The 12,509-nt window shown below is 56.6% G+C and overlaps 1 protein-coding gene across 1 annotated transcript; it reads left to right on the top strand.

Moving 5' to 3' along the window:
- Positions 1-533: 533 nt before the first annotated feature.
- Positions 534-12,129, top strand: Niban3 (niban apoptosis regulator 3). Its single transcript, XM_051169924.1, is given in 15 exon segments — positions 534-835; positions 1,940-2,070; positions 3,353-3,478; positions 3,731-3,845; positions 5,183-5,350; positions 5,453-5,568; positions 5,640-5,744; positions 5,840-6,002; positions 6,645-6,835; positions 7,311-7,469; positions 8,934-9,050; positions 9,125-9,232; positions 9,810-9,921; positions 11,137-11,220; positions 11,961-12,129. Coding segments are annotated over 15 exon segments (1,812 nt in total). The 5' UTR covers positions 534-780; the 3' UTR covers positions 12,023-12,129.
- Positions 12,130-12,509: the final 380 nt, after the last annotated feature.

Here is a 12,509-nt window from a genome sequence, read left to right as displayed (position 1 = left end):
CCCAGGAAGGTCACACAACCAGGCATGAGGTGGGAATTGAAACCCCCGGAGCCAGAGTGGCAGGTAGAGCAGCGGATGGGGGCTGAACCACGTCACATGTCGGGTCCCTGAGGGCTCATGACTGAGGAAGTGGGATGAGCTGGGACATAAGCCAGCTGAGGACTGTGTAAGGAAGCCGCCCTGCTGGGGTCCTCTACAAGAGGTGTGAGCAGCATGGGGCATGTACCATTTCCAGTTTCCCGGACTCAAGGGGACTGCAGTGCTTCGCCAGTGATGCATAGCATCAAGGTGGCTGCTTATGCCGCAGCCATCATGCCCGAGTTCCAGCCACTGGAAAGGAAGAGAAAACGAAATTGCCTAAGGGAGCATCTTCCCTCGTGGGCAGATATGTGACGATGGACATGCAGGGATTGTGTTCTCTGCACACTCCCCTGGTCATTCGTTTGCTTTCTGAGACAGTACTTCATGTAGCCCAGGCTGGCCTTCGTGACCTAAAGTCTGATTCCCTGCCTATTTTCTAAATTCTGGGATGGCAGAGATGTGTCACCCCACCCATCTGTGCCCGGACATTGTTTTTTCCCACACTCCCTTGGGGCTGTCCCCACTGCTCTCCACCGAAACCAACAGTCTTGGTCCGGCCTGTCCCCAGGGGCAGGAGGAGGCAGGTGCAGACAGGAGGGGCTGGGTTACTGAGTGCAGTACTCTCCTGGCACTCGGGCCACTCCGCTGCCACCCAGCACCCTGAGCAGAGGGACCTAGGACGGCTCTCACAGCGGCAGGATGGGGGCACGGCCTTCCAGCCCCCTGAGCAAACGGCAGCAGCAGCAGCTGAGGGGTGAGCAGGGGTCATGGCTGGTGCCACTTGGCAGGCCACGCTGGCATGGGCTCTTGTGTCAAACGTGTGGCTTCTTGTAGCTGCCTCTTGTCTTGCCTGGATGGGCTCTGAGGGAAGAGTCCAGAGATTGTTTGTCTCTCTGTGTAGCCCTGGCTGCCCTGCACTCACTTTGTAGACCAGGCTGGCCTTGATCTCACAGTGATCTGCCTGCCTCTGCCTCCCGAGTGCTGGGATTAAAGGTGTGTGTCACTAAGCCTGGTGCTGGAAGATTCTAAATTTAAATGAAATTCAAGTAGTTGCATACAGTGTTGCACACCTGTCATCCCAGCACTCAGGAGGCAGAGGCAGGCGGATCTCTGTGAGTTCAAGGCCAGCCTGGTCTACACAGTGAGTTCCAGGACAGCCTGGGCTACACGAGACCCTGTCTCAAAATGAAAAGTGAAACGTGACAGTTTTGATTTGTTAGGGGATTCTAGGGCCCACTGAGGTTGGGGGTGGTGGCCACAGGCAGGTGGGGGAGTCCCCACCTCATCCCAGACAGTCTTCAGTGCCGGGACCCTGCCTGCATGGACACCGGGACTGGCCCAGACTCCACTCTCATGGGAGAAAGAAACCTTGGTCGGGCTGGATTCCGGGTCCCTGCACTGTCCTACACCTGGACCTGGGGAAGGTGGCTGGGCCAGGCTGGAGGAGGGTGTGTGGTTGGTGGTGAGTGTGGGAACAGCATTTGGGAAGGGGAAGAGCCCATGCAAAGCCTAGTGCGTGCTGCCAGTCATCTCTCCCCAAGGACTGAGTGCCACTGGGCGGGTGAACTGTCTCAGGCCCTCAGTCTCCCAAGACGCAACAGCGCACTTGGATAAGGGTGTGTGTGTGTGCGTGCGTGTGTGTGCGCGCGCGCGCGCACGCGCGCATGTGTGTGAGTGTGAGTGTGTGTGTGTGTGTGCGCGCGCACGCGCAGGTGTACCAGTGATGAACACCAGCTGTTCTCTTATACTTTACTCATTGCGGCAGAGTCTCTCACCTATGCACGGGCTCACCAGTTCTGGCTAACCCAGCTAGCCAGCTTGTGCTGGGATGACAGGCAGGTGTCCCTCTCCCCCACAGGTCAGGTGGACAGCCTGCTGAGGACCTTCCTGCCCTGTTACCGCAGGCAGCTGGCTGCAGCCCTGCTCAGGCACATCTCCCAGGAGCTGGGACCCCAGGAGCCAGCCAGGTGTCAGCTGTCCCACACCAAAGTGCGTGCCACCAAGGATGAGGCTCCCTGCCAGGCACCCCTCAGGGCGCCTGGGGACCCAGATGTACCTGTCTCCTCCTACTCTGCGTTCTCAGTGCTGCTGACATGAGACTGGGGGGGGGGGGCGGTTGCTGAGCTCAGGGCCATCGCATAGGTGGGCCAGGAAGCTCTGGAGGTGGAGGCAGGTGGAGCAGGCTTGGGGAAGTGGGTTCCCTGCAGGTGGCATGGCATGTTCAGAGGCCCTGAGGTGGATGTGAGTGAGGGCCTCCAGCTTCTGTGTGTGCCTGCCCAGTCTGTAGCCACCACAGCACCAGGGAAACGCTCCTCTGTAGGACCCCATGTTTCTTGCCCCCTTGGCCCTCTGACCCTCTGCCTGTCAGCTACCTGCCCTTGGCCGCTCACGGTTTGTTATTGAGATGAAACACCCTGGAGCTGCAGCCAGTAGGAGGCTCCCAGGGCTCCACCTGTCCCTAGCCTGGGAGAGTCCTTGACTGCAAATTCAGGACCAGAGAGGTAGAGTGTGTGCCTGAAGGCCACACAGCACAGGTGCAATTGGCACCTGGGATTCCCCGCTGGTTCCTCTTCCTCCTTCTGAGGCAAAGCTCTGTGGAGAGAGGCCTCGCCTCTGGGGACTCTCCCTGTCCCACGCAGGGCATCGCCCATAGCGTCTACAATTTTGTTTTATCTGAGACAATAGGTCTGCCTAGGCTAGTCTCAAACTTGCTATGTAGCTGAGGCTGACCTTGAACTCCTGACACTCCTGCAGCAGCCTTCCAGGGGCTGGGCTGACAGGCTCTGGGTAGCTGCTGCTGCCTTTGAGCTTCGGGAGTGTGGCTGGTATGTGACCAAGCCTCTATGTCATTTGTTTTCCTTGGATCTCGGAGCCTAGCCTGCCTATCGGCTACTTGAAAAACTAGGACAGGACAGGCGTGGTGGTGCCCACCTTTAAGCCCAGCACTTGGGAGGCATAGGTAGGCGGATCACTGTGAGTTCGAGGCCAACCTGGTCTACAAAGTGAGTCCAGGATAGCCAAGACACAGAGAAACCCTGTCTTGAAAAACCAAAGTAACAAAACAACAAAACAAAACAAAACAAAAAAACTGGGACAGGAGGGTCACTGGGACCCAACAGTTAGTGTCCCAACATCCCGATCATGTCTCAGTCATTTAAATGTTAAAAAAAAAAAAAAGCTGAGTGTACTGCATTTGGGGGCAACTCAGGAAGAGTTCAGACAACCCCCAAATCTGCTCTAGTCTCCAACCATAGCCAGCATCCCCTTGCAGAAGCTACCTCGAGTCCGGGAGCACCAAGGACCCTTGACCCTGTTGTGGGGCCACCCGCCACAGTGGCAACCTATCTTCTGTGTTCTGCGTGGGGATGGACGTTTGGAATGGTTCAGTCACAAGGAGGTGAGTGGGCAACCAGAGCCCCTGCCTGGAATTCCCCCAGTGAGGGGCTGGGGGTGTGGCTCAGGGGTGGAGCTCCTGCCTAGAATCCCCCAGGGAGGGGCTGGGGGCGTGGCTCAGGGTTGGAGCTCTGGACAATAACAGGAAAGGTCGGGAGTTGAACAGATGGCCCACAGAGGGGTAGGAATGTGCTGGGAGCTGTGTGTGTACTGGGAGGTGATGACTAGTCTGGTCCGATGTCTTTGTCTGTCACAGGAGTATGAGTCTGGGGGCCGTCCCCTGGGCTCTGCAGCCCTGACGGGGTATACACTGCTCACTTCCCAGCGTGAATACCTCTGCCTGTTGGATGACCTCTGCCCCAGCTCTTCCAGTAAGGACCTCTGTATCGCTGCAGCCGGTTCCCTCCCCCCCAGTCCTGTAGCACCCCACCTTCCCTGTGCACTTGGCCAGGCGGACTTGGGGTCCCTTCACCTGTTGCCAGTAGCACCTTCCTACTCACAGTGTGACTACCAAAGTGCAGATGTTGCCACTTGTGCCTTGGTGGGTGGCATTGGTACTTGAGGGCATGCTCTTGCTTTGGGAAGGAAAAAAAAGCGCCCACCGTCCTTTAGAGGACGTCAGTCAATGGAGCAAATCCAAATAGCAAACTGTCTAAGGAACAAGAGGAATGCTGGTGGCACACAGCTTTACTCCCAGCACTCGGGAGGCTGAGGCAGGGTGAGTTCTAGGCCAGCCTGGTCTACACAGTGAGCCAAGGCTACCTGATGGGACCCTGATCACCTACCTGGTTGTTCACAACCATGTATGTCGTTGGTGTATATACATACATACCTACATATTGGGAGAACACTCTTGCACATAAAGTAAATAAATCTAAATTTAAAAATAAAACTTTAATGAAAGAAAATCCAGGTATGGTGGCACAGGCCTTTAATCCCAACACTGGGGAGGCAGGGGTAGGTAGGTGAATATCAGTCCCAGGCCAACCTAGTCTACAGAGTGACACCCAGGGCTACACAGAGACCCCGGTGAAAACCCAAACCACCAAAAACAAAATAAGAAAGAATGAAGTAATAAAGTGACAAAACAATACAATAAAGTTGGAGCTGGAAAGGTGGCTCAGCGGGTGAGAGTTTGATCCAAGTCTCTACACCAGGATGCTCACAGCCGCCTGAACTCCTGCTCCAGCCGGTCTGACGCTCTGACCTCAGGCTCCTGTGAGCATGTGCCTGTGTATATCCTCCCTCCATCCCCCCCCTCAACTAAAAATAATTAAGAAACCTATAAAACATAATGTCAGTAACTGTGCAAGGAGACAGACACGGTGGGAAGCAGTGTGCAGGCTTGGGCCAGTGTGCACAGGACAGCTGGGGTTCTGGGCTTTGAGTTTCTCCCACTTTGTCCCTGTTCACCAGTCTCAACAAGATACAGAGAACAGTCGATATCGCCGGGGCCACGTAGCATTAGGGCTTCTGCTGTGTGTAGTTTTTTAAAAAATATATTAATTTATTCATATTACATCTCAATTCTTATCCCATCCCTTGTATCCTCCCATTGTGTGTAGTGTTTGAGACAAGGTTTTTCAAGCTCCCGGATTGGCCTGGAAGACACAATACTATGGCAGGCCATCCTACACCCGGCTCTTTCAGGGTGCTGTCCTGGGGAATGACCAAAGGCCTGAGGAACGACCTCTCCTCTTGCTTTCAGGGGACCTCGCCCAGGAAGAACCACTGGGGGTGCTGGAGGAGCCGGTGAGCTTCGCTCTCTTCCTCGTGCACCCATTCCGGGCTCATCTCTGTTTCTGTGCACGCACTCAGGGGGCCCAGCGAGCCTGGAGGCTCGGCCTGCAGGGTGCTATCCGTCTGAGAGCCACCGGTGCGTCGCGGGGCATAGGTTGGGGTGGGCGGGAGAGGGTGGGAGTAGGTGCGGGGCTCCCTGGGGAGCCGGGACGCAGCGCATGGTTGACTGCGCCCTCAGTCCTGCAGCGCAGCCGGGCACCCGCAGCCTGCGCCTTCCTGGACGCCGTGCGGCTCTATCGACGACGTCGAGGCTGTGCGGGTGGCGATGACGCGACGCTGGGCTCCGACGCCGAGGTGAGCGGTGTCCCGCAGGCCCGGGTGGGTTTCGCCCCCCGCTGCACAATACCCCCACACCTCCCCTGCAGGTGCTGAGCGCGGAGCTGATGCGGAAGCTGTTGCCTACACTGCGCGCACAGACGCTCCGAAGCCTGTGCGGTGCGGGACGAACCCGAGCTCGGGCCTGTGCGGAGGTGTGGAGCAGGGCATGGCGAAGGGAGGGGGAGAAAAGGGAGGGAGGGGGACCTCCCAGCACACTTGCTAGCCCACGCTACCCTCGGCTCTGCAGTTCCTCGACGATGTGCACACGGCCGTCCTGGCCCGGGTATCGGCGGGGCTACGCGCCTTCCAGCCAGAAAAGGATGCGCTGCTGGCAGCGTTAGAGAGGATGGTGCGTGCAGACCTGGAGCAGATCCTGCAGCAGCGGGCGCACAGGGCCCGGAGACTGGAAGGTAAGGCAGCGTGGCCAGGGGGCGGGGCCTGTGGCAAGGGGCGGGGCCACAGGTGAGAGGTGAGGGAGATTGCGTGGTTGGTGGGGCCGGGCGAGAGGCGGAGCTAGGAGCTAGGGTGGGACCTAGAGGGCGTGGGCCTGAAGGCTGCTTGGTCAGTGATGAGGCCACGGGGCGAGGGTCTGGCCTGGGCAGGTTAAGGCCTGAGGCTGAGGGGCGTGACCAGTTTCCCCGAAGATGGACCTGAGGGTTGCATCTTGATGAAATCGAGGAGGAGCTAGCAGGGAGGATGGCACTTGCCTGAGGGGGCGGGGCCTGGCTTATAGGAGGCGGCGCCTAGTGGGGCGGGGCAGAGCCTGGGAAATGGGCTTGGGGGAGCCGCTGATGGGGCTACCCAGGCCCATTAATTTGTGGATCAGCTAAGGAGACAGGAAGTGGTAGTGGCTTTGCAGGGTCTGCTCTGATCATCAAGACCTGGGTTTGCATGCCCCTCTGCTTCCTCGGCCTGTGCCTTTGGGTCAGGTCTCACTGCTCCAAGCCTCAGTTTCCTCAGCTGTAAAGTGGGTATCCAGTGGCCTGGCTGAGGTTCCTGCTCCAATGCTGAGTGCCTGGCCAAGAAAACACCAGGCCCATCTCTCCCCACAGCCGATATCCGGGATGCACTAGAGTTGTGCCTCTGTCACACCGTGGACCCGCAACTGCCCCAGCTTACCCTCGCGCTGCTGAGCCCTGTGGAAGCCACGCTCCGAGCTGTTCAGACCCTCCTCATCCGGGGGATGGACCGGCTGTTCAACTGCCTGCGCAAGAACCCTTCAGGCACTCGGCTGCGCAGGGAGGTTAGCACAGGGCCCCAGAGTAGGAGGTTAGCGCAGGGCCCCACAGTGGGAGGTTAGCACAGGGCCCCACAGTGGGAGGTTAGCAGGGCCCCGCAGTGGGAGGTTAGCGCAGGGCCCCACAGTGGGCGGTTAGCGCAGGGCCCCACAGTGGGAGGTTAGCGCAGGGCCCCGCAGTGGGAGGTTAGCGCAGGGCCCCACAGTGGGAGGTTAGCAGGGCCCCGCAGTGGGAGGTTAGCGCAGGGCCCCACAGTGGGAGGTTAGCGCAGGGCCCCACAGTGGGAGGTTAGCAGGGCCCCACAGTGGGAGGTTAGCACAGGGCCCCACAGTGGGAGGTTAGCACAGGGCCCCACAGTGGGTGGTTAGCAGGGCCCCACAGTGGGAGGTTAGCAGGGCCCCACAGTGGTGCGTGTTCACCTGGGCCTGTCTGTAATAGAAGCCCATAGTGTCTTCTCATCCTACTGGTATTCACACGTAGGTTTATGAATTTGGGGAGATGCCGTGGGACGCAGAGCTGATGCAGGCCTGCTATGGGGAGGCAGAGAGGAACCGCAGCCACCTGGCTCAGCTGGCAGAACCCTTTGGCTTCCTGGGAATGCGGAGTCTGGTGTTTGGGGCCCAGGACCTTGCTCAACAGGTGAGGAGAGTGAATAGGAAGGTGCTTTGGGCATGGTGGGGTCGAGAGAGAGAAGCATGCATTTATGGAAAAGGAACGGGCCCCGCTGGTAGCTAGGCAGAGTCTGGAGAGAGTGTAGAGTCTGGGAAGGGGCAGTAGGAAACCTGGGAAGGTGTGTGAGCACCAGCAGGAACAGAAGCATGGCTGTGTGTGTGAGAGCACAGCTGTGTGTGTGAGAGCATGGCTGTGTGTGTGAGAGCACGGCTGTGTGTGTCAGAGCACGGCTGTGTGTGTCAGAGCACGGCTGTGTGTGTCAGAGCACGGCTGTGTGTGTCAGAGCACGGCTGTCTGTGTCAGAGCACGGCTGTGTGTGTCAGAGCACGGCTGTGTGTGTGAGAGCACGGCTGTGTGTGTCAGAGCACGGCTGTGTGTGTCAGAGCACGGCTGTGTGTGTCGGAGCACGGCTGTCTGTGTCGGAGCACGGCTGTGTGTGTGAGAGCACGGCTGTGTGTGTCGGAGCACGGCTGTGTGTGTCGGAGCACGGCTGTGTGTGTCGGAGCACGGCTGTCTGTGTCGGAGCACGGCTGTGTGTGTCGGAGCACGGCTGTGTGTGTGAGAGCACGGCTGTGTGTGTCAGAGCACGGCTGTGTGTGTGAGAGCACGGCTGTGTGTGTCAGAGCACGGCTGTGTGTGTCGGAGCACGGCTGTGTGTGTCGGAGCACGGCTGTCTGTGTCGGAGCACGGCTGTGTGTGTGAGAGCACGGCTGTGTGTGTCAGAGCACGGCTGTGTGTGTGAGAGCACGGCTGTGTGTGTCAGAGCACGGCTGTGTGTGTCGGAGCACGGCTGTGTGTGTCGGAGCACGGCTGTGTGTGTGAGAGCACGGCTGTGTGTGTCGGAGCACGGCTGTGTGTGTCGGACCGTGGCTGTCTGTGTCGGAGCGTGGCTGTGTGTGTCGGACCGTGGCTGTATGTGTCAGAGCATGGCTGTCTGCGGTTGGGAGCTCTGTGTATAAAGGACAGGGCAGGAGTGGAGGCCACTGGGAGAAGCCCTGATCCACATGGGGTGCGGTGGTGAGGCCTGTGGATGAGGTGGAGGCAGGAGGATCAGGTAGTCAAGGCAGATATTCTCAGCTTCTCGGTGACTTTGGGGCCAGTGTAGGTTATGTGCGGACCTGTCTCAGACAGAGAAGTAGGCGATCTTTGAAGGCTGAGGGATTGGACCCTGCCATGCACGTGGGGCAGGAAGGAGGAGCAGACAGGTCACCCTGTGCCTGGTATAGTTGCCCAGTCTGTGCACTGCACCGGAGTGCTCCCCAGAGTGGCCAGTCTTCCTGAAGAAGGGAGATCCTCCCTGAGACTAAAGCCTAGAGGACTAGGCAGGGGACAGGAGCCTAGTGCAGCTGCTGGGGCAGCACCAGGGTTTGGGACCCCGAGGCCAGAGCATTGGTGCTGGGGTGCAGGGTCATCCGGGCACCTCCTTCACAGCTCATGGCGGCCGCAGTCACCACCTTTCTGCAGCTGGCCGACCAGTGTCTGACATCGGCTCTGGACTGCAGCCAGGCCGCGGAGCAGCTGGGGAAAGTCAAGGGCCTTGTGCTGAAGGTGAGGTGCGTGGGAGGGGCTCCAGGGCCTGAGGGTCTGCGGGCCACCACACTGGCTGCCTGTGACCCCTGCAGAAGCTCACCTCGGACAGTGAGAGCGCTAGGCGGAGGTTCACCCGGGAGTGGATGCTGGGAATCACCTGGCCCTTTGTGTGGAGCCAGCTCGGGGTGAGCTGTAACTTGGTGAGTAGATCTGTCTGGAGGAGACAGAGTGCTCCCCAGGCTGGCTGGGGGCTCTCTTGGGCTTCCACAATGCCCTTTGCTTTCTTGGGAATCTTGGTTCTATCTGGGGTGCCTGCTCCCCACCCACACTCCCAGGGTTCCGTCCCAGCTGTGCTGAGCATGTGCGAGCTCCCATGGGGCTAAGTTTGTAGGTGAGAACCGCCTGTGCAAAGGTCCTGGGGCAGGACTGGGCCTAGTGTGTTAAGGGTCAGAGCTGAGTCAATTGGGGCTGGAGTTGAGGGAAGAAACAGAGGTAAGGGTGTGGGTGGGAAGGGCCCAGCCTTCTGGCTACCTAAAGGTCAGGGCCACCAAGTATGGGGGTGACTCTCCAGGGCGGCAACTGTGGCTAGGTCCCAACTGAGACATTTGGAAGGCAGGATGACGGTGTGGGCCTTAGTCTACTTTTGATTCTGTGACACCTACTCTGGAGCATGGGACTGTGGGTGAGCGCGTCTGTAAAGAGAGGGAAGCAGGCCAGGCCAGGGCTCGGGGAGCACAGGCCCTGCCTCCAGCCGCGCCCCTCACCATGTGGTCCTAGGAGCAGCCTGAGGCAGATGGGGACATCCTGGCCATGGGCGGCCAGGTTCTGACCACTGAGGGCGTCTGCAGGGATGTCATCCAGGGCCTCTTGCTGCAGAGGATTGATGGAGGTGAGCTGGGGGGCCTGTTGTTCTTTCCTGTGGACACTGGCACAGGCCTGGAGGGGACCTGGGTGGACTGGGCTCCCTGGAATGAGGTTCTCAGGGTTATGTTGAAGTTTTTCAGGAAGATGAGCAAGGCAGTTGTCAGTAAGATGGCTGAGTGGATAAGAGCACTGCCTGCTCTTCCAGAGGTCCTGAGTTCAATTCCCAGCAACCACATGGTGGCTCACAACCATCTAGAATGAGATCGGATGCTCTCTACTGGCCTGCAGGTGTACATACAGGCAGAACACTGTATACACAGTAAATAAATAAATCTTTTTTTAAAAAATGTATTTATTTGACAAAGACTTTCTGGTAGCAGAGGGTTAGGGCTGGAACACCACTCAGGAGCACCGTGCAAAGCTCCCAAACAAGAAAAATAGAGCTGAGGTCATGATGCCATCCAAGACATCCTCCTGCCTCAGCTTCCTGAGTTCCTGAGCCCACATGTACAGGCGAATGCAAGTTGTTTTTATTTTCTGTTTTTTAATGACTTATTTATTTACTGGCTTTTAATGATTTATTTTTATTTGGTGTGTATTGGTGTTTTGACTGCGTGTGTGTCTGTGTGAAAGTGTCATATTTTATGGATCTGGAGTTTCAGACAGTTGTGAGCTACCATGGGAGGGCTGGGAATTGAACCCAGGTCATCCAGAAGAACAGCCAGTGCTTTTTAAAAAAAATTTTAATGACAAATGTTCTTTCTTTCTTTTTTGTTTTTGTTTGTTTGTTTGTTTGTTTTTGTTTTTGTTTTTGGGACAAGGTTTTTCTCTGTAGCCTTGGCTGGACTCACTTTGTAGACCAGGCTGGCCTTGAACTCACAGAGATCTGCCTGCCTCTGCCTCCCCAAGTGCTGGGGTTACAGGCGTGTCTGGCTTGTAGCCGGTGCTCTTAATTACAAAGCCATCATCTTCCAAGAATAGAAGTTTTAAAGGACTCCAAACTAAGTCCTGAAATAGGGGCCTGGATGAGCTCTGACCCCAGAGCTTAGAAGAATTTCACCTGCAATTGATTTGTGATGTCTGCACAGAGCAGCAGTGTTGGGTAGGCTGCTGGTCTCCTGGCTAGATGGAGTGCAGGTATCGACTAGCAATGTCTGCCCTTGGTGAAGCCTGGAAAGAAGTCTCTGAGAGCCAAAGCTGAGCTTTCTCAGATGGATCCGGCGTTTACCTCTTATTCTAGAGTTGAAGAAGATTCTTGGTGCCAGTGACAGAACCTGCAGTCCAGATGACGGCTCAGTACCCTAGTGGGACCAGGAAGGTGCAGGTGAGGATCTCACAGGTTCTGGGCTGTGGCAAGGAAAGGCTGTGGCTTTGGAAGGGTATTTGGGAGTGTGGCAAGGGTGAAGTGGATGGACAAGAATGGACTTCATTTCCTAAAGTGGCCAGGAACGTCATGGTGAGCAGGTGGAGAAGCCACCAACTCTGACACACACATGGGAGGAAATGGAGGCAGGGTTGAGTCCCAGTTCCTGCAGCCTGGATCCAGAGGGGTCTCTTGGTAGTTCCTTTCTGTTATCAGTACTGGAAGGGAAGATAGTGATGATGGCTTGCCATCAGCAAAGGCACTTTGAGGCAAGGTGACTTGGGCTCACTTGTTACACAGCTCGTGCGGACTGTGACACGCTGACCTTGATGAGTATCTAGTTAGTTTCCACAACAATGTATTCACATGATGTCACAGAAAGGGAAGAGTTGTGGAAAGACCCTTGCATGGTCAGATGTTTATATGCAAGGAGCATGAGTGTGCCTCCACCCAGGGTGAACCTGACACCACCCCTTTCATGCACATCTAGCCTATGGGTTAATCCCCGTGGGGACCTCGGGGTGTGGAAAGGCATATCTGCAGGGGACTCCAGGGTGTCCCCCACACTGCCACCCACCTGGCCAGTCTCCTGTGTCACAGCTCGTTGTGAGAGCCCTGTCCCTGCTCCCGCCTCCTTACATGTGTGGATCCTCCCGGCCCCAAACCCGACTGTGACACATGACAAGCCTACGCCTGGTAAGACTGGGAAGATCCAGGTGACTGTTGCCATTTCACAGATGAGGAGGCCAAGCCTCAGGTCTGAGAGATGGAGAGACTCCACCCCACTCTCCATTGCTTCCAAGAACCTTCCAGATCTCGTCTTTACCCACCCACCTCTGGGCCAAGTGTGGATGCCGGCTTTGTAACTGCTTCACGTCAACAAAATATCACAAATGATACATTTCTGCTAGAATTTGTACACTCAAGTTCTGAGCTAGCCTGGGCTACCATAATAAGACACTGTCTCTAAAACAACCCAAACCCTCTGTTGATTTGATACATGTAATCCCACTCACTCCATTTTAATTTTTATTAGTTTTTACTTTTGAAAAAAATCCATGTTTCTTAAAGTTTGTTTTTAAATTTGTTTATTTGTGTGTGTGTGTGTGTTGTTGTTGTTGTTGTTGTTGTTGTGGTGGTGGTGGTGGTGGTGGTGGTGGTGGTGGGATCCACTTAAATCCAACAAAACTCACCAAGTCAATGCAGGTGACAAAAATGTATTGTGATCAAGCCTCTACTGAGTATCAGGG

This window comes from Acomys russatus, chromosome 27 (assembly GCF_903995435.1).
Source record: "Acomys russatus chromosome 27, mAcoRus1.1, whole genome shotgun sequence".
In the NCBI taxonomy this organism is placed as follows: Eukaryota; Metazoa; Chordata; class Mammalia; order Rodentia; family Muridae; genus Acomys; species Acomys russatus.
The sequence above is the reverse complement of the archived record's forward strand: the minus strand, read 5'-3'. Positions and strand labels throughout refer to the sequence as shown.